Source organism: Stegostoma tigrinum, chromosome 7, assembly GCF_030684315.1.
Source record: "Stegostoma tigrinum isolate sSteTig4 chromosome 7, sSteTig4.hap1, whole genome shotgun sequence".
Classification (NCBI taxonomy): Eukaryota; Metazoa; Chordata; class Chondrichthyes; order Orectolobiformes; family Stegostomatidae; genus Stegostoma; species Stegostoma tigrinum.
The window spans coordinates 19883987-19905479 of NC_081360.1; the positions used below are offsets into that span (position 1 = coordinate 19883987).

General features: G+C 40.5%; 1 protein-coding gene across 2 annotated transcripts in view; it reads right to left on the bottom strand.

Annotated features, from left to right (window-relative positions):
* ube2f (ubiquitin-conjugating enzyme E2F (putative)) overlaps positions 1-21493 on the bottom strand; it is a 104462-nt gene that overhangs the window by 45696 nt on the left and 37273 nt on the right. The window contains exons 3-4 of one of the 2 annotated variants that reach the window (XM_048533880.2): positions 18682-18711; positions 1961-2026 (exon numbers count right to left, since the gene is read on the bottom strand). In XM_048533880.2, the coding sequence (XP_048389837.1) occupies positions 1961-2026; positions 18682-18711 (96 nt within the window). The remainder of the gene's footprint in view (positions 1-1960; positions 2027-18681; positions 18712-21493) is intronic. The other variant, XM_048533881.2, reaches the window with a different exon arrangement.

Sequence of the window (21493 nt, forward strand, 5' to 3'; positions counted from 1 at the left end):
TGCAGGCTGTGCGGGAGCAAAACTGGTTCTGCCCCTTTCAGCCTTCAGAAATTCTTCAGGGACATTGTTTGACAGAGAAGGTGAATCATTGTGAAGTCTTTCGAATCAGAAATGTACATGACGGAAGTAGTTGCCTGGATGCTTCTGCCGCTGGAAGAAAGGAGTCAAAGTCTACCGAGGCACTCCAGGCACAAGAGGCGAGCTCCCAGTCATTATACATCTCGTGTGTCTGATTGTAAGGTGGAGGAACTTGTGTGTTTTAAAAAGAGAAGCTGTTTACACCACCTCCCTCAGCTGCTGTCTAGCCAATCAATCAACACACCCCCACAAAGGAATTCCAGACCGCTATCTCCACGTTTGGACTTCCGGACTTCATCTTAAAAAGCAAGAATAGATAAATACTAACAAATGAGGGATACATCAGTTTAATTAGTTACTGAATATCAATTCTACAGGTTCTCTTCTGTCTGTGTGCGTTTTTTTTGTCGTGATAGTTCCCCTGCAACTTAGTGTGAAACATTTGCTATTTCCAGTTTAACAAACAGTGGTGGGGAGCATTCTTGAACCACTGCAGTCCTTGGAGTGTACATATACTCATAACACTGAGGAATAGCATGCCAGGATTTTGACCCAGCGATACTTAAGGAATGCTAACAGACATCAAAATCAGGATGATGAGTGACTTAGATGGGCACTTGCAGTTGGTGGTATTGCCATGTTTCATAGAACCCCTACAGTGTGGATGTATGCCATTCATCCCACTGAGTCCACACTGACCCTCCAAAGAGCATCCCAACCTATCCCTGCACTCCAATGGCTAATCCACATTGCCTACACATCCCTGAGCACTACGGGCAATTCAGTATGGCCAACCTACCTAACCTGCACATCTTTGAACTGTGGGAGGAAACTGGAGCATCCAGAAAACCCATGCAGACACAGCAAGAATGTGTAGATTCCACACAGGTAGTTGCCCAAGGGTGGAACCGAACCCAGGTCCCTGGTGTTGTAAGGCAGCAGTGCTAACCACTGAGCCGCCATGCCGCTCATTCATTTCTGCAACACTTGTCATTCTAGATGGTACAGGTTGTAGGTTTGGACTAGAGAACCAGTCAAAATCCTTTGTTCTCCTTCAAATAATGCCAAAGAAAGGTTTATATCTACTTGAGGGGTGAGGAAAGGGTCTTGCTTTCACATTTCACTTGAAAGCACTCTCTGACTGTGTTGGATACTTCAGTACTATGTTTAAAGGATCAGCCTAGTTTGCGTGCATATGTCTTGACCGGGACTTGAAGCCATGATCCTCTCAAATCAGTGGTGGGAGTTTATCTATCGTGAATAAATTCAGCTTCTCAGTTTATGTTTACTACATTTGTAGAATGTTGGCATCACTGTGTAGACCAGTGTTTATCTTTAGCCCATCCTTAACTGAACAAAGTAAACCACATTGAAAACAACAAATACAGAAGATCACAGAGGGTCAGACAGCACCCATGGAGAGACAGCAAACTAACGTTATGAATCTAGACAACTCTACATCAGAGCAAGTAAACCACAATGCTGTCAGCAGTCACATACAGATCAGATCAGGTAATGATGACAGATTTCTTAGGACATTATTGAACTAATGAGGTTTTTTAAGACAATCACAAAAGCTAGTCTTTCATTCCAGATAGTACTCATTTCCTATTTCAACCTCTGTCATGAGGAGATTTGAACTTGTGCCCAGAACATTAGCCTTGAACTTTGGATTAAACCTTGTGACACTACAACTATGCCACCGCTTTGTCCCTTAATTGAAGTACTATGGTATGCTGTATACTTTACGGCAACAAGACAACCTGATCATGACACAACAGAGACCTGGATTAATTGAGCGCAATACCAGAAGGTTCGTGTACTCTTAAATCGCTTTTACGCCGCAGTCAAGAAATTAGTTGTCCAGGTTAGTAAAGATTACCTGGCATGACATTCAGCTGGAAGGAATAAAGTTTGTTTGCATCAGGAAAATCCAATTTACACGTGCCTGTAAAGAGAGAAAAAATAATCAATAAATGGAGTGATCAGAACAAAAGGTATAAAGATAAGGAGCTCAAAAGGCCACTCAACTCATCCCTTTGAGCATTAAATTCCCATCTAAGTCCATCCAGCTGACACAATGACTCTCCCACTGAAGTCCATCTCTCTGGCACCTAAACCTATAATTTTAGGATCCGCATGCATTGTTATTAATCTCAATCTTCATGTGCGTGCAGATTATTGCAATCAGTTCTCTTCAAGTAAATACATTCTAAAAAGTGGTCTTTTCCTGTATTATTTAATCAAAATTTTGATTAAGATAGAACACAGAAATAAGTAATAAACTGTCCAATAATGGGTTTAAACAACCAGCACATTGGTTGATAATGGTCTACTTTGTAAATCATCTAATACAGATCAAAGACCTGGCAATGGTCTGCTGGCAATTCATCGTCCTGACAGAGACCGTTCATAAGGCTGATAGTAATCATCTGGATCTTGTGAAAAAGATTGACCATCTAATTCTGGGAAAGCAAGTGGGATGAATAGCTCAAGCCAAAAATACAGAAGAAAGGGGACTTTTGGCCACAACATTCCAAGACAAGAAAAGGAGCATGTGTCAATAATAAGTGTACTATGCAGAAAAAAGGCAGAATTTGCGGACATGAAAGTTCTGTTTCAAATTAATCAGTTGGAGTAGTCTGCAAACATGATTATGAATTGGCAATGTAGATCTTTAAATGGGAAAAGAACGAACAGAATAAATAAATTCTTAAGGAGGCATCAACAGCCAGAGAACCACAGAACCATAAGTAAAAAGATGAAAAAAAAATTCAAAAAAGGAGGCACATGATAAAATGGCCTCGTCAGCATGGAAATAAAATGGGGAAATATAGAAAATGCAGTGAAAGATAGAAAAGATGATCAGAAATTGTTAGAAAGTTCTATGAAAACCTCTCTGAGGAAGGGTATCTAACTGTGGAAGATAATGGCATGGTAAAGATATCAAACAAAAACTTTGTTAACTGTTAAACAAATAAAACTGAAAGTGACAATGTAGATGTGGACGTGAACAATTGATAGAAGTAACTAAAACTCTGAATAGTTCAACTGGATTCTGATGGTTGCATCCTTGCCACTGAAAGTACTCAGAATACAGACAAAAGCATAGGTCACAACAGCAAAATGCCACAGATGCTGGAAATCTGAAGTACAAACAGATGAAGAAATCAGGTATAGAGTTCATGGTTTGAATCTGATATGTCTCTTCTTTAGAACCCAGAGTTCAAACTCAAAGGGTTAATGGTTTCTCATTTTACAGATGCTGCTGGAACTACTGAGTTTCTCCAACAATTTTAAAAAAAATGCTACAATTGTCAAAGTCTCTTTAAATACACAACCTTGTTGAAACAACTTTATTCAATGAGAAACTGACCAGAGTAATCATAAATCAAGACAGTTAAACATCATCTGGGAGAAATTGAGATAAAATTAATGAGATTTCAAAATACACGGATTACTTAAGGGAGGATGATGGGGAATTTGTAAAGGGAAGTCTTGTTTGGAAACTCCAGTATACTGTGCGTAAGAAATGACTAAAAAAAAATGCAGCAATTTATCTGGATCTTCTGATTCCACTTCATTAAAGGTCTCAAAGGTGAAATATCAGAAAAAGTTAGATTTAAGCATAAGAAGCCTGACTTCAAAGTATGCTGATGCCACAAAATGTGATTTGACCAGGAAAACTGTAAAACCATCACGAAATCAGGCAAGTGCAGATGAATGTGGATAATTGTGAGATTACAGATTTTGGGAGGAGAAACAAGGCACCAGTATATAAACTCAATGGATAGAAATTAAAGGGGGCATATTTGAAAATGGTGAAATAACCAGTTAAACACAATGTTTTGAAGAAATATCCTTGACCCAGAAACATAGCTCGACTTTCCACCTTCGCAGATGCTACCAGACCTGCTGAGTATTTCCATCGCTGTCAATTTTTTATCGGACATTAATAAATTTATTGAATGAGAGTGGCAGAGGTATTACATTGTAAAACATGTTGAGTTTATAACTAGGGCTGAGAGGGAATTCAAAGATCCAAAAGTTTTGCATTAATGTTTTTGAGATTGTATCTTGAAACCCATCATATTTCTCAATGTAGACATTATGATCATGCTCTTATCTTCTGAGAAAATCAGTTATATGGCTTTAAAAATTATATCACTAAGAAAACTTACCCATTTTTGTGAATGAACACCTACAGCTAAAGTTTTGAATCACTGACTATATCCAGAAAACAAACTGAAAAAATGCAAACCCTTGCGAAACATCATTTTAGCAAAAAAAAAGTCAAACAAAATAGAAATGCTGTATCACGAAAGGCACAATTCTGATGTAGGAGACTTTAAAATGAAAAAATGTAACCTTATTGTCAAAATGTATGTTCAGCATTGTTCTGGCAGCAAAATGGTATAATTGATTCAACTAGGTATTTATCCCCTCGGTCCGGGGGCTTGCAAGAAGGCTGATTAAGAGTGATTGCAAAACCCATCTAGCCCATGTCGTCCTTTCAGATGTTTGTAAGGTTCATGAGGAGGAACTGGCAGGCCCTGGCCCTTTCTGTCCAGAGGATAGCCCCCAAATGTAAAACTGAGATAATGGATTATGGCAATATGTGGCAAGGAATGGTTGCTGTAAGTCCACTCCTGAGAAGAGCAGAAGAAACTGCACATTAAGCGAGAAGATTACAGAAGTCAGGAAAACGTTTTTACCTTACAGTAACAATTGGTGGAAACAAATACCACAGTCACACTGGGAAGATCATATCACATCACATTTCTGTATTTCTGATTACAGACTGAAATGGAGAAAGGACTGGCTTAAAAGCCAAAGATCATAAAGAGATACAGTCATACAGCACAGATACCATTTGGTCTGACTCATCCATGCTGACCAGATATCCCACATATAGTCCCATTTGCCAGCATTTGGCCCTTATCCCTTCTATACCCTCCCTATTCACATAACCATCCAGGTGCCTTTTAAATGTTGTAATCATACCCACATCCACCACTTCCTCTGGTAGCTCATTCCATACAAGTGCCACCTTCTGTGAGAAAAAGTTGTCCTTCAGATCCCTTTTAAATCTTCCCCCTCTCAACTTAAAACTGTGCTCTCTAGCTCTGGACTGCCCTACCCTGGGGAATAAACCCTGGCTGTTAATCCTATCCATGCCCCTCACTATTTTCTAAACTTCTGTAAGGTCACCCCTCAACCTCCTATGCTCCAGGAAAAAAAGCACCAGCCTATTCAGCCTCTCCCTGTAGCTCAAACCCTCCAATCCCTGCAATACCCTTGTAAATTTTTTCTGAACCCTTTCAAGTTTCACAACATCTTTCCTATTGCAGGAAGGCCAGAACTGTACACAGCATACTAAAACTGGCCTCACCAATTTCCTGTACAGCTGCAACATGACCTCCCAACTCCGATGCTCAATGCACTGACCAACAAAGGCAAGTATGCCAGAAGCCTTCTTCACTACTTTATATACCTGCAACTCCGCTTTCAAGAAACTATGCACCTGCATCCCCAGGTCTCTTTGTTCAGCAACACTCCCCAGGACCATCATTGAAGGATTCTAGCATTTGTTTTTTAACTTGACACTTGTTTTAAGTGTTATTTACACAGCTGTTGGTTCAATGGGGTAAGCCTAGTTACAGATGAGCCAGACCCAGGGCGCTGTGTATGAAGGAAGTTTGGCTAGCAACAAGTAACTGATTGTTAACTGGTCACTAGTCCATAGACCAATGTCAAAAGCCTCCTGCCTGCCAACAACTAGGTGAAAGGCTCCAGGGTAGCTAAACAACTTGAATGAGAATGTTCGGGGAGAAGCATTTAACCCTTGGAAGGAAAGGAGCTGTTTTCCTGTTGCGTAGTAAAAAGCATCTGAAGCCTGAAGATAGTCGCTTTATTTCTGCTCATCAGATGGTACAAGCTAGGATTTTTAATTAGTCAGTGACATTTACGGTGAACCAGTTACCCCGTGCCTCCTGCAAATGAGCGAAACTACCAGGACAAGAAAGATCAAGAAATAGTTTTCTGAAGAGCAAATGGAAACCTCGATTTGTGCAAACAGCATCCACTTTAAAACTCTGCAGCAGAAGAGCAGTTTTGAGCTTCCATGCATGCAGTTGGTGTGCTAATACATGGATTTCTGGTTTCAAAAGTTGCAACTACACACAGACCCTGGAGGTCCATGCACCGGAAGAAAATAATTTACAATCTGTGTCTTCAGGATACCCTGCAGACAGGGACCACTGAACTTTCCCTCTACCCATTAAACCCATATTCTTTTCTTGTACCTATCTGCATGTATGTAACAGACAGGGAAGTTTAGAATGGAGTTAGAGTTTTAACTGGAGTTCTATGTGATTAGCTCAATTGTTTATCTGTCATTAGACTCTATTTATGTGGAAGAAATAGTAATTCTTGTTAAATAAAAAAACCTGGTCTGTGTTTTGTGTCACACTGAATCTAAAAGACAGGTAAATTTGGAAAATCTGTATGCTTTTTAAAAATCTTTACTTTTGTGAGGATTCCGGAAATAGTGGAGCTTGACTTCTACTGTGCTACTGCAGAGAGGTGCAACAACATTCTTCACTGCTAGCTGGGGATCACAGTGGAAAATGAGAATTTGTGGATAAACAACACTTGGTTGTGATGGTCTTAGAAAATAAACCCACCTAATGTTTAAATAAAAACTGAAAGACATGCGGATACTGTAAATCAGAAACAAAAACAAAGTTACTGGAAAAGCTCAGCAGGTCTGGAAAGGACAAAAAAAAATCAGAGTTAACGTTTTGGGTCTGGAGACCCTTCCTCAGAACCTAAAGTTTAATTATTTATAGTGTCAGTTGTACAGCACAGAAACAGGCTCTTCAGTTCAACTCATCATGTTAACTAGATATCCTAAAGTAATCCAGTCCCATTTGCCAGCTTTTGGCCCATGCCCCTCTTAAACCCTTCCAATTCATGTACTTATTCAGGTATCTTTTAAATGTTGTAATTGTACCAGCCTCCACCACTTCCTTTGACAGTTCGTTCCAGACACTCAACATCCTCTGCATGAAAAAGTTACCCTTTAGGTCCGTTTTAAATGTTTCCCCTCTCCCCTTAAACCTATGCCCTCTAGTATTGGGGAAAAGACTGACTATTCATCCTACCCATACCCCTCATGATTTTATAATCCTCTGTAAGGTCACCCTTCAGCCCCAATGCTCCAGGGAAAATAACCCTAGCAGAGTCAGCCTCTCACTGTAGCTCAAACCCTCCGACCCTGGTGACCAATAACTCAGTCAAAGTTGCTTTTCAAGTCTGCTTTAATTTTTTAAAAAGTCCAAACTTCTCAAGTCTCTTAATAACCATAACTACCTATGCTAGGAGCCGAAGTAGGCCATTTGGCCCCCATACAGCTGCTCTACCACTTAAAGATTATGGCTGATCTCATTGTGGCCTTAAAGCCACTTTTCTGTCGGTCCCCATTAACATCCAACTCCCTTGTTTATCAAAACTTTGTTTAATTCAGCCTTGAACACATATTTTACAATGGCCCAACCTCCAGTGCTTTCTAGGGAAGAGAATTCTGAAGTTTCATGACCGTGAGAGAGTAAAACTTTGCCACCCCCCATCAATGGTCTTAAATGGGAAACTGCTTATTTTTAAATTGTGAACCTGAGTTTTAGACTCTGTCACAAGGAAACGTTCTCATAGCATCTACCCTATGAAGCTCCATCAGAAATGTGCGCCAATAAGGTCACCGCTCATTCTTTTAAATTCCAACGAGCATAGGTCCAAACTGTTCAAACCTTCCTCATTTAGACAAACTATTCGGCCTAGAAATCAGCCTGTCAATCCACTCCAATGCAATTATATCCTCAGGTAAGGAAACCAAAGCTGAATGCAGGACTGAGTGTGATTTCACAAATGAGATGAGGATTTCTACCTCAACCATTAAACTGGATAGCAAATTCTGGACACGTACCACACCCTCGGTGAAAAGTCTTTTCCTTATGTCCCTGCTAATCCTTCTACCAATCACCTTACACATGTGCTGCCTGGGAATCGATATCCTCACTAGATGAAACAAGTATTCCCTGTCCACTCTATCCAAGCCCTTTCATTATTTTGTAAAGCACAGTTAAGTCACCCCTCAGCCTTCTCTCTGCTATTGCTTCTTGCAACATTTTTAAAAAAAAAAGATAAATTCCACAGACCTGAGCTAACAAGTCAGTGCTGTTGACTAATTATTACTCATTTACTAGAGTTTTCTACATCTCTCATCGATTTTCTCAAATTTAGAATTCTGCAGTTTGTAATCTTCAGGGACATAAAAGGCCATAGCAAATCTTTCTCTGCTATTCCAAAAGGGCTGTCATATTGACTTGTTATTTCAAAACAGAAACCTCCCCCATGTAAATGGTATGTTCATTTGTGACCTCCACGTTGTGGGGAGTGAACCCTTCTGACTGAGATTAACAGGTGTATTGGCAACATCGCAATATAAAATAACATAAAAACCTTCTCAGGCCAAATAGGTCAGTCTTAAATAAAAAAAACAGAAAAGAACTGTGGACGCTGGAGATCAGAAACAAAAACAAAAACAATAATTTCTGGAAAAACTCAGCAGGTCTGGCAGCATCTTTGGAGAGAAATCAGAGTCAATGTTTCAGGTCCAGTGACCCTTCCTCAGAACAGGTCATTTTTTAGGTCAAAGTCTTGAAGCATGGGCATGATGGCAAAATAAACAATAATATATTGTTTCATCGATCAATGAAGAGTAATTAAAGACTCAGTACTTCGTACAATTACAAACAGAACTAAGGTGCATGTTGAAAAAAAAGTTCTCAGATGCCTGAATGTGGAATTTTTCCAATAAAACCTTGTTGATTAAACATGAATCCATAAATTCTTCTAAAAGGGAAGTTAAAATTGAGAAATATGCAAAGGAAGCAGGCAGAGGAGCAGCTTTTTTTCTGTGGAACCAATCAAATAACTGCTTATTGCAGCAGCATTACAATTAAAATTTGACAATCACTATCAGGCAGGAGATCAGAGGGAATCAGGTTTTAAGGAGCATCTTCAAAAAGGCAGAGTGGTTTAGGAAGGGAAGCTTTAGGTGGCTGAAAGCATGGTTACCACTGTAAACCGTTAAAAACGTTAAGGGCATATAGGAGGCCAAAACTGGGAGGAGTGCAGAAACTTGAGGGCTGCACAGCTTAACTGGCAGCCAATGTAGGAATTGGTCTCATCAGGTGAATGCAGTTTGAGCACTGGCATTATTTCTGTTGCCAGTGTTTAAACTACAAGAGTTAGTGAGTTGAACTTTAAAACTTGTCATGTGGGATGAAGTTGCCAGGCCAGTCCAGTCCAGTCCCATAACCATGGTACACTGTACTAGGTAAATTACTGTAGACATATTAGAGCGTGTCCAGCGGAGATTCACACGGATGATCCCTGGAATGGTAGGTTTAATGTATGATGAACGGCTAAGGATCCTGGGATTGTAATCATTAGAGTTGAGAAGGTTGAGGGGAGATCTAACAGAAACTTACAAGATAATGTATGGTTTAGAAGAGGTGGACGCTAGGAAGTTGTTTCCGTTAGCCGGGGAGACTAGGACCCATGGGCACAGCCTTAAAAATTAGAGGGGGCAAATTTAAAACTGAAATGAGACGACATTTCTTCAGCCAGAGAGTGGTGGGCTTCTGGAACTCATTGCCGCAGAGTGCAGTGGAGGCCGGGACGTTGGATGCCTTCAAGGCAGAGATTGACAAATTCTTGATCTCAAAAGGAATCAAGGGCTACGGGCGGAGTGCAGTGAAGTGGTGTTGAAATGCCCATCAGCCATGATTTAAATGGCGGAGTGGACTTGATGGGCTGAATGGCCTTACTTCCACTCCTATGTCTTATGGCCTTATGCACGAGGACTGCTCCTTTGCTCGTGGTAACAGACAATAAGCCTCCCAACCATATTGTAAGATTATGTCTTTTCTTTGTCATTTTTCAGTATACAAAGCATGAGTTTAGATTAAATGCTTTTAACATATAAAATATAAATACAAATGTGGCATAGCAGACTTGATGGGCCAAATGACCTCTTTCAGCTTATATGTTTTCAAATCATTGCAATAAGACTATAGTGGCTCATTTTTACAAAAAGTTAGATTAAGCATGCAAAACAGAAGTATGAAGTGACTCTTGGGACAGAGGGAAATATCTAACCAAGGCTGTCTAAAACTCATTGATGGCAGTCTGTTTCAAGGAGGAGAATCAAGTACTAAGACTGTCCAGGTGTTGATTAGAGAGATCCATATTCTTTTTCCTGGAAAATATTCCTTCCCTCTACCCGAGGGAAGGAGGAGTAACTACCCTTCCTTTTCCGGCATGCAATTAATCAAAGATTGGGTGCACCAGGATGAATAGTAAGAATTGTTCTAGCCTAAAATGTTATAACCAGATTTAGTCAAATGCATATTTTCACAATACATGTTGCAGTACGTTACTTGTGAAGATCATAATACTTTGGACAGTTCCATTAATAATACAGGAAACACTGCAGATTCAAACTTAACAAGTCTGTAAACTCAACGCTTTGAAATGTTCAATAAAGCAGTATTTCTAGCCCAAAATAATGAAAGTATTTTCCTTGAGTTTTTTTTTCTTTGCAAGATCTTTATTTAACTGAATGGATGATCATAAGGGTTCTGCATCTGCCAAGTCAATGAACACTTTGTTTCAAGTTACGTGTGAATTCCCTGACATGTTTAACATACGGTCACAGAGTGTTCACTGACCGCTAATTGGCTACTGGTCTAACTGTGCCTCAGTTTTAAAATCCCCATCCTCTTTTCTAAATCCTCCCAGAGCCTCACTCCTCTCTCTTCCCCCAGCTCAATAGCCCCCTTCAAATACTAAAACACCACAGATTCTGCACCCCTGAAATATCTGCCTCACGTTCATCCAGATTTTAATTGCTAATCTATAGGAATGTTGTACCATCAGTTGCCAGGCTCTCATGTTCTGGAATTCCCTCCATACACTTCGGCAACTCTCAACTTTGCTTTGCTTCATTTAAGTTACTGCTTAAACCCTACAGTTTTGATGAAGATTTTTGGTCATTTGTCCTGGTACAAGGGTCTGATGACAAATCTTTTTGATAACCTTCTTGGTACATGTTATTATTTAAAATGTGTGATATACATGCAAGTTTTTGATGATGAATGAATAGAAGGCTAAATGCAATTTAACTGACAAACAAAAATTAACCTTTGTTTACATTGACTTTTTGTTCTAAACAGAAGAAGCTGACCAGAGTTTTTAAGGGGGAGCAGGAGGAGGGGAAAGAAGTTAGGACGCAAGTCTAAGTACAAATCTTTTAACAGGCAATGAGGGGTTCAAACAGCAATGAGTAGCAAGAGATTTCCCAAGATCAGGGTGTATTTCTACAGAACTGACACACTGAAGGAACAAGAGACACAAATGGGTGGGCTTGTAGCTGCAGGCAGTTCTCTAGCTATGGCTGTATAAAGGGAAAGGAAATGAGAAACTGAACTTGAAATCCTGCACTGCCTTTTAAAAGTTACGAAATGCTGCAGGTACTAGAATTTAACCCATGAAAAGTGTGAGGTGCCATACCCTGGAAGAGGTAACAAGGCAAAGGAGTAGAGTAAGACAATAGGAAGTTCAAAGGAGCAGAGGAATCTTGGCATGCTCGCCTTTATCAGTTGTGGCAAATGGCTGGTTAGCTCAGATGGTTAAACCGTGATGCTGTTAACACCAAGGTATTCGGTTCATTCTCCATACTGACCAATGTTGCTAGCTTCTTCCTGAAACTTATCCCATTTGCTCCAGGTGGTGTGTAATAACTATTTAAACATGTTAATTAGAAAACATCTGTAAGAGCAAGGAGGTCAGGTTGGGCCTGTACAGGACTTTGGTTAGGCTACAGCTGGAGTATTTTGTGCAGTTCTGGTCACTGCATTATAGGAAGGATGAGGTTACACTGGAGGGGGTGCAGAGGAGATTCACCAGGATGTTGTCTAGGATGGAGAAGTTTAGCTATGGAGTGAGGCTGGATAAGCTCAAGTTGTTTTCTTACAGCAGGGAAGCCTGATAAGGGACCTGAAAAGAGGTGAAGATTAAGAGGGGCACAGGCAGGGTGGACAGAAAGTAGCTGTTTTGCTTAGTTGAAGGATCAATAACAAGCAGTGGATATAATTTTGAGATGAAAGGCAGGAAATTTAAGAGGGGATTTGAGGCAAGCCCTTTTCAACCAGAGTGTGTTGGGAGTCTTTAATTCACTGCCTGCAAGGTTGCTTGAGGTGTGAAACCTCAATCTTTAAAACGCACCTGGACGAGCACTTGAAATGTCATAACATTTAAGACGATGGCAAAATAGAACAAGTTTAGGTTTAAAGGAGTTTTTGTTGGTGCAGATTTGATGGGTTGAAGGGCATCCTCTACACTGTATAACTGTACGAGTTTGAGGTGCTGGAACCTTAGGTACAAATAAAAGGGAGAATTCTATAAACACTCAGCAAGTCAGGGAACATAGGATGCATTGAGATCCATTGGGCTTCTATCATAAGTCCAGTCATCAATAGAAAGTTTAGCCTTGTATTTATTTCTTCCTTCATTCACCTGCAGATCCAGTCCAAGACAGTATGGTCAGGGTTAAGCCCAGGTCAGGAATTAACCTGCTTTATTTTAACTGTCCACCTACACAGCTTCATCACAGCTCCTGAACATCACACCTGACCTATAAATGTGAAATGCCCGCGGGGCAGATAGATTTCAGCTAGACAGTGGTCCTTCTACAGTTACAATTACTTCTGGCAGCAATATTGTTACTCATTGGATCTTCCCAGCTGAGGCCAACAGGGAAATGGTTCATGCTGACTCCTCAGGTCTGGTGTTTGGGTTAAATTAGAGTATACAATTGGGTGCAGAGCAAGAAAGGGAAACAGACATTGAAATATTTCTCTCGGTTCAGCTTCAATGAGTTTTTATTAGAATAGGTCATTGCAGCACTGACATCTCAATGTGAATCATTTGACGAAAGGAAAATTGGGCAGGCATTTTCCATGAACGTCATACACTGCCTCGGAATTTTACAATCTGCCTCACCAAATGCAATTCATCTGGTTTAAAGAACTACCTGTCTTCATGCACAGCATAAAGGCAGTATGGAGGAAATCATTACCATCTAATGTGAAATGAGCTGTGACTCACCGAGAAAAAAAAATTGAAGCCGGCAGTGTAAATAGGATAAAGGGAGAATTTAATTCATTTTCAAGTGATAGTTGATTGGCTGAGATTTGGGCTATTCCATTTAAAACAGTCAAAACTGTCTCACCAGGGGTCTTCCAAGTTTCTAAAACAACATTTGTTTCTGTTGCTCAACATTAAAAAAAAGCTTAATTTAAAAAAACTTGCTTTCCCCAATTAGAAGATTGCCGTCAGCATTTCTTCCATGTTTGACAGCTTAACGCTCGGCAATCTACCTATTGTGTAAGCAAACAAAAGCCACTATCACTGAACGTAAAACGGAGAAGTGAAGAGTAGCCTGGGTCCTGATTCTGTTCAATCACTGCAGCACTCCCAAGACCAAGTTAATCTGTGTGCTGGAGCTATTCCCCAGATGATGTGATTTGATTTGAATTATTATTTCGCTGTACCTTAGTACACATGACAGTGTTGTCTTACATGCTTTACTGTCGGATCGTACTATACTAGTGTATTAGGGTAACTGAACAGAGTAAGGGATACAATGTTACATTTACTGCACATTAGTTCAGGTTAGCATACGGATGCTATATAATTCTGACAGCCCTCTTAGACTTAGATGGATAGAATCTGGTTGATAAGATCAATTTTTCTACTCTTTAAGATTCTGGCCCAATCCCTTCACATCCTTCAATTCAATCTCATTTGGTGACTGATAACATTTTCCAACAGAATACAGTTTGCTGACCGGCTCCAGATCTTGGTTGGCAACCCTAGGAGGTTCAGGCTGCTGTTCTCCACATGTTTGTGCTGCTGTGTGAAATCCCAGAGCATCTCTATTGCCTTTCTGGCTTCAGTTGGAGAAACAAATGGGTGAGTAGTTGAGTATTCATCAGGCTGTTTCGGGGTCATCAGTCTTCTTGATTGAAGAATATACCGCGTTGATGAGTACCTCATCTGTCAGTTCCACTGAGCAGCATATGTTGTCATCTGCCTCTTCGTACGTTTCATGGTCTTTCCTGCTGCAATTTCCCTGATCTCCCTTGGGTGAGTAGAAACAGCCTCACCATCAGGTTGATTGGCCTCCCAATCGGTGCAAGAGTTGACAACTGTGGCCTTTGTCACCATCTTTCAAACCTTCATCATGACTGTACCCAGAAAAACAATTCTGTTGTACTCTTCGCTTCTTATCGACGGCCTTGATAACCTGAGAGACTCATTGCTATTGGCAGTGAGTTTTCAAGCTCCTAGTCACGATTATCCACTGGCTGGAGCTTGGCCATGCTGCTGGAATGCAGTAACTTCAGCATGGTGACGCCAGCACTGTCAGGATGTGCAAGCCAGGTTTCTTCATTGATACATTTTATTCACAAAATTTTCCTGATCTACATCTCAAAAATACTGAAGACATCTTGGTGGTTTTGTTAACCTCATACTACACCAGTATGGCTTCTTGGATTTTGCTATGAATAGAAGTGGCAGTTTTTGGCACTGTCTACGTTGGTGCAGGCCTTGGTAGTGACATGCTCCTTGCTCCACTTTGCATCATCATATGTTTTCTCTTTAAACAAAGCGATCTTGCAAAAAGAAGGGTGAAACAGTCTTGCACCATATGCATTAAAAATGTCCCTTGAAGCAAACTTGTTCAGGCATTTGAAATATTATGAACAGTTTTAGGCCCCATACCTAAGGAAGGATATACAGGTCTTGATGGGGGTCTTGAGGAGGTTCACAAGAACGATCCTGGGAATGAACGGCTCGTCATATGAGGAACGGCTGAGAACAGTGGTCTGTATTCGAAGGAATTTAGAAGGATGGTGGGGGAAATTTCATTGAATCTCGGAGAACACAGAGGCCTGGATCGAGGGGATGTGGAAAAGATGGTTCCACTGCAAGGAGAGACAAGGACCTGAGGGCACATCCTCAGAGTGAAAGGACAATCCTTTAGAACTGAGATGAGGAGGAATTTCTTCAGCCAGTGGGTGGTGAATCTGTGGAAGCCAAGTCATTCAGTGTCTTTAAGACAGAGATAGACAGGTTCTTGGTTAGTAAGGGATTCAGTGTTATGAAAGAAGGCGGGAGAATAGGGTTGAGAAACGTATCAGTCATGATCAAATGGCAGAGCAGATTCAAGGGGCTGAATGCCCGAAAGGCCGAAAGATTTGCTTCCATGCATTTGGAAATATATTGCCATTTCTTGAGATTCGCAATTGCTGGACTAGCCAGCAGGGCCCAGGTTCAGTGAAATATACAGCAAAATCTGACTTACTGCCATTACTAAATTTAACATGGCCAATTCCCTGGTCAAACTTTAGAAGTAAAGGCTACAGGTTGGTGCTACAAGGAGTTTAAATATGTGATACTGTGAATAATTCCATGTACAGGTGGATGAAGACACAAAGTCTAAAAGTATATTTGTTGAGAGTAGTTTGTGAAAACAACTGATTGTTTCCATCTGTTCAAATGACGTAAGACATCAAGGATGACAGCAGCTAATTATTCTTGAACTGCAATCAGATGTTAATAATGTGGGAAAACTCATGTGGAAATTAGTGCAAACTTCATTGTATTACGATAGGAAATCCAAGGGACGGGGAGGCTCAGCAAGTCATTTCGTGATCCAGGGTAATCCTGATCTCAGGAATTTTGAAGCTCTGTTTGACCAAACACATGCACATTGCATGGACTATTTCCATTTAATCAAATTCAGATGAGGGAGATGACTTCTTTGTACTTCTGACGAATGCATGACAAGCTCCACTTATTGCCCCGGGCAATGGTCACACCTATGAATCCAGATGGCATAAGACAGTAGAAACTAGTTGAATTAAAATATTCCATCAGAAAAATGCAGACATGTAAGTTATAGTATGAAAATATAACAAATATGTACCAGAGTATAGCAGGTTAAAGCAGATAACCAGTAAAATATATTTTGCTTCATGAAACTCCTACACATATTCATTCTGCCCAACATTCACTTGTTCCGTTGGGTCAGTCACAAATCAGGCAATCTGTTCATCTCCTTACATCTTTCCTGACTAGTCCTTTATCTCCTTTACAATCTTTTGTTCTGTCTCCATTTCAGAAAAAAGTTTTCTCTAAGTCAATTACAGTTGCACTTTCAAGCTTCCAGACATGTAGCCTTTTGGCATTTATAACCATACTCTGCAGCTCTGAATGTGCTTTCCCCTTCTTGATTCAGTAATGCCTTTGTCCTCCAGAAAATCTGACCTCCTCCAAGTGGGGATATTTCCACCAGTCTCCTTTCCCTCAAAAATCAAGGAGCACAGACTTGGTCATCTCAGCAGCAGAATGGTTTAGACACACATCACATAAAGCATCATCAGGTCTTTCTCGATAACAAGGGTTTTTACCATGGGGATCACCCTGGAGAGAGCAATAAAAGCTTCTTTTCTCCATCAACCATCTCCCCTCTTGTCCTTCCCGTGCTCACCTTCAATTATAAGACATTAACATCATTACCACAACGATTGAGAACTCAACAGGTACTTGTACTCCAAGCACCTTGTTTACCTAGCTGAACCTTTCAGAAGGATGCACATCCCCCAGCACTAACATGAACCTATATAATTCTCTAGTTCCTTTCTAATGCCCATTCTCCCTATGTCCTTTTCCAGTTGATTTATACGATTCATGTCCCACTCCTTGACTCCATTCCTATTAACCTACCGACATGTCACTTACCTCTCTTAATATCATGCCAACAGACACTGAAAATGACTCACTGTAGGTACAGTCCTTGTTTTCAAAGCTGCCATTATCAATCCTGTCCAAATAACACACTCATTTGCCTTTGCTACCTATCACCTTGTGCAGAACTTTAAGGCCCTGCAAGTTTCCAAGCTGGTAGGGGCATTGTAAAAGTCTTCAGGTGGCCTTTATGCACAATGCCAACTTATCACAATTCTACAGGGAGTGGACAACCCACCTGCCCTCACTCCATATTGAGGCTCTTGTAGCAAATTATTGGGCACTTGGCAGTTCTCCACTTGGCTTTTGATTTCCAACCACCAAGAGGAGTTCAGAGATGGGTAAAAGGATGGTGAATGTTTGGCACAGGAAAGCCTGATGGATTATCTTGCCCAGTGCTTGGACAAAAAGTGGTAAAAGGGGTCTCCTTTACGAGCTGCTTTCAGAAAATTGGGTGTGCCCCTAACCTCTCCCCTCATGCAAAGTTCGCCCCAGGTCTCCTTGTATGCACCCTCTTCATTTAGCTTTGCCAACACAAGATCAATCAACCCTGGGCCTCCCCTCCCAAACCCACATGAGAAGTTCCACACAAATCTGCATCCTAGGTTCTGGGACAGGAACCTTGGACATTACCTGTAGTCCAAACAGTGAGCACATCTCCCAGTTCTCAGTGGTGGAATCTCCACCTGGAACAGAAATCCTCAGAACATTAAAATTGTCTGCAGGATGGCCAACATCTATGTAGATGTGTTCTCTTTGGCTAGTGGACAGGAAACTCCATCACTTAAATTCCCTCCTTTTCCTCCCTACCCAGACCTGCCGGCAAACCCAGCATCTGACCTGGGAACCCCAGTGCCTGAACTGGCTTCTCTTCACCCTGACAAACCCAGACTCTAATCCATTTCCAAAGCACACTATCAGGAAAATCAGCCCAAGCTGAACCCAGCTCCAAATTTACACTGACGGACATCTAGCTTCAAAACCAATCATCAGCAAAAAAAAGCCCAAATATTCAAACACAAACTAGCCAGTTTTGAGAAGATTTGTAGCTCAGGTTGAGGTTCTGGATGTGAGTTTGCTCACTGAGCTGGAAGGTTCGTTTTCAGGCGTTTCGTCACCATTCTAGGTAACATCATCAGTGAGCCTCCGACGAAGCGCTGGTGTTATGTCTTGCTTTCTATTTATCTGGTTAGGTTTCCTTGGGTTGGTGATGTCATTTCCTGCATTGGAGATGTCAGTTCCTGTTCTTTTTCTCAGGGGGTGGTAGATTGGCTCCAAATCAATGTGTTTGTTGATGGAGTTCCGGTTGGAACGCCATGCTTCTAGGAATTCTCGTGCGTGTCTCTGTTTGGCTTGTCCTAGGATGGATGTGTTGTCCCAATCAAAGTGGTGTCCTTCCTCATCTGTATGTAAGGATACGTGTGATAGTGGGTCAACTAGCCACAAAACGACATGATGATGTTACCTAGAATGGTGACGAAACATCTGAAAACGAACCTTCCAGCTCAGTGAGCAAACTCACACTCAAACACAAACATATTTTAAAGCAAAGTAACTGTTAAGGCACTTACTATGATATTGCTTTCATTCTGTTCACACAACACAAATGTCTTAACATAACATTTACCTTTTAAAGTTATAAGAAATAAATGTTTTACTTACTGGGAAGGTTTGCTTCAAGTTCTGCAACCTCTAGTGAAAGAGAGAGAGAGAGAGAGAGAGAGAGAGAGAGAGAGACACACACACAGACACTCAGGGTTAATATCCAGTTGAAATTAAATGTTCCCACAATCAACAGTAAGACACATGCACATAATCTCTCTCTAGATTTTTGTTATCAATTTATTTCTCTGCCCAATTTTTGTTCATCACTGCCCCAACAGCTTTTAGGACATCATGTCCTCACTCTAGCCCGATATAAGCCAGTGACCTAACAAAGGATCATTGGACAATTACACAGAGAAGGCTGTTTTCCCTAATAAGATGCAAAATCCACTTATCCCACTGTTTTCATTTCAATCATGCTGCTACACTTCCTATCATAATATAGTGCATGATTTTATTCTTGGAGCGTGACATTGCTCAAAACATTTATCCATTTATATCAGATAGTTCACATTCATCTGACTTTCCTTTAATAAATACGTGCAGTCTCTATTTGTGAACTGCATGTAGTTTTAAATGTTCAGTATTTTATTTCGCATCATGAATTCTTAAGAGTTTGTCATTAGACTAACTGGTTCATGTTTAACTGGGAGATCACTCGCTCTCGCTCTCCTGGACACACCCATTACTGCAGTCGCTCTCCTTGCTAGACAAAAGGACCAATTAAGTGTCAGACACTGCTCAGTAGACAATCACCTCTGTTGTAGGTTATAATCCCACTCTGGCAGTCTGAGCATAAAAATATCTGTCAATTCGGTCAGAAATGTTCAACAGACGTGTGGAAAACAGATTTTGAACTATTTGGACAGTGTCTGGTCGAAAAAGGTTATTATTCATATGATTTCTTGGAAATAAAGCCAACAGTGTGTGATGGCGTACTGGAAGGTTACTGAAAATCATGTGACCTTAGAGAAAAGGGAAACAAAACTTTCAGAAAGATAAGGTTTATTATTAAATTGCTGGAAAACCTGCTTCTGAAAGAATGAAAGGTACCTCCAGTCTAATAGTTGTCTGGCAAATCCTTCTGAAAATGCTTTTTATTTATAGACCCAGTCATTTATATAAAAAGAAAAAACACCCCAGAAGCTGAGGGACACCATGCTGAGATTATTTTCTCAAGTAAAAGTTGCTAGAAACCCGATAGAGTTTCAAACCACAAGTGGTAGAATTAGAAATTGTGGACCATGACCAAAATCCAAAGACTCAAATCCAAGTTGGCCGCCTTCAGAACTGGACATTAACTATCAATCTACAGCTGTCAGCAATTTGGTCATGTTTGCAGTAAATCCAGCGGACGTTAGAAGTTCTCATTCTATCCTTTGTTTCAAGATCATTAGTCCACATCGATTGTTTTTGCTCCTTTGCCTTTTCATTTCAAAAATCAACTTTGCAGAGATATGATTTTTTTGTGGTGAGAATCTGTGTGCATGTGTGTGGAACCTTGTATAGCTCAGGTGGTGAGTAGTGTTTGCCACTTGCTTTAAGAATAAGTTTTGTTCCTAATAAACAGATCATTGTAAACAAACTCAAAATAACCTATTTTAGTTTGGAGAGTTGTATAAAAGCAAAGCAATTAGTCATTTCCGAAACTGAATCAATACATTTATAGCATTGGTGCTAGTGGTGCATCCCTTGCTGTTTATGGTATATATTAATGATTTCGATTTAAATGTGGGAAACACATTTGGGAAATTTAAGGTTAGCACACAAATTGGCCATTTAGCTGATACCGAACAGAATAGTGATTGACTACAGAATGATTTCAACAGTACGGTTGAGCACGCAGAGAAGCGGCAAACTGAGATGAGAGGCTGTACATTTCGGGAAGGAAACAAAACAAGGGAATATTCAGGAGGATAATCAGTGGGGGAGAGGAAGGGAGAGACAATGGAAGGCATGTCCAGAGGTCCCTGAAGGTGATTAGGACAGATAGGTAAAATAGTAAAGAAGGTATTTTAAAGGCTTTTCTTCATTTGGTGAGGTATTGAGTGTAGAAACAGTTGCAATGTTGGAACTGTAAGATACTAGTTAGGTCACGGCTTGATTGTTGCAATCAGTTCTGGACACATTATTAAAGAAAGAGTCACAAATGCCCTAAAGAGATTGTACAGGAGATTTAAAGAACATTGTATAGGCTCAAAAATTGCAGTTATGAAGAAAGATTAGATAAGCCAGAGCTTTTCTTCTCCTTTCTAGGGGGGCATTTAAAAGGAACCTGGATTTGCACCAAGAGTGCTACAACCTGCAAGTTACAAACCAGGTGCTGGAAAGTAAGATTAGAATGGATCATGACTTTTTTCATGTTCATAGATGTGATGCACAGAATGGCCTCTTTCTGTGTTGCAACTTTTCTTTGGTTCTATGGCTAGACAGATTGATTTACAGTTCTTTTAAGATTAATCTTTTATTTTAAGATTAAACACAAATTGGAGTTAAGGCTTTGGATCTCCTTCCTCACCAACTGACTCTCAGGAGATTACAGGGAAGCTTTGCGAACTATAGGTTCAAAGTTATCTGTTACACTGAAGCATACCCAAGACACGTCTCATATTACTCATACAATGTATCTGAAAAGGTTATGCTATAAAGCTTCTTGTGAATTGTAATGAATCAACATACACTTTGTGTGTCTTTCTGCACAGAGACTGTGAATGTGGGTTGTAGCGTGGTGAATTAATATTTCCATTCGACAATCAGGACATCACACTGATGGTTTCAGCAAGGGAGCAGAAAATCCTGCAGCCAAGAAACTGCAAAGTGATATCAGAGTTCTCTCACACAGCACGCCACTTCAGTGGTCACTCGCCAG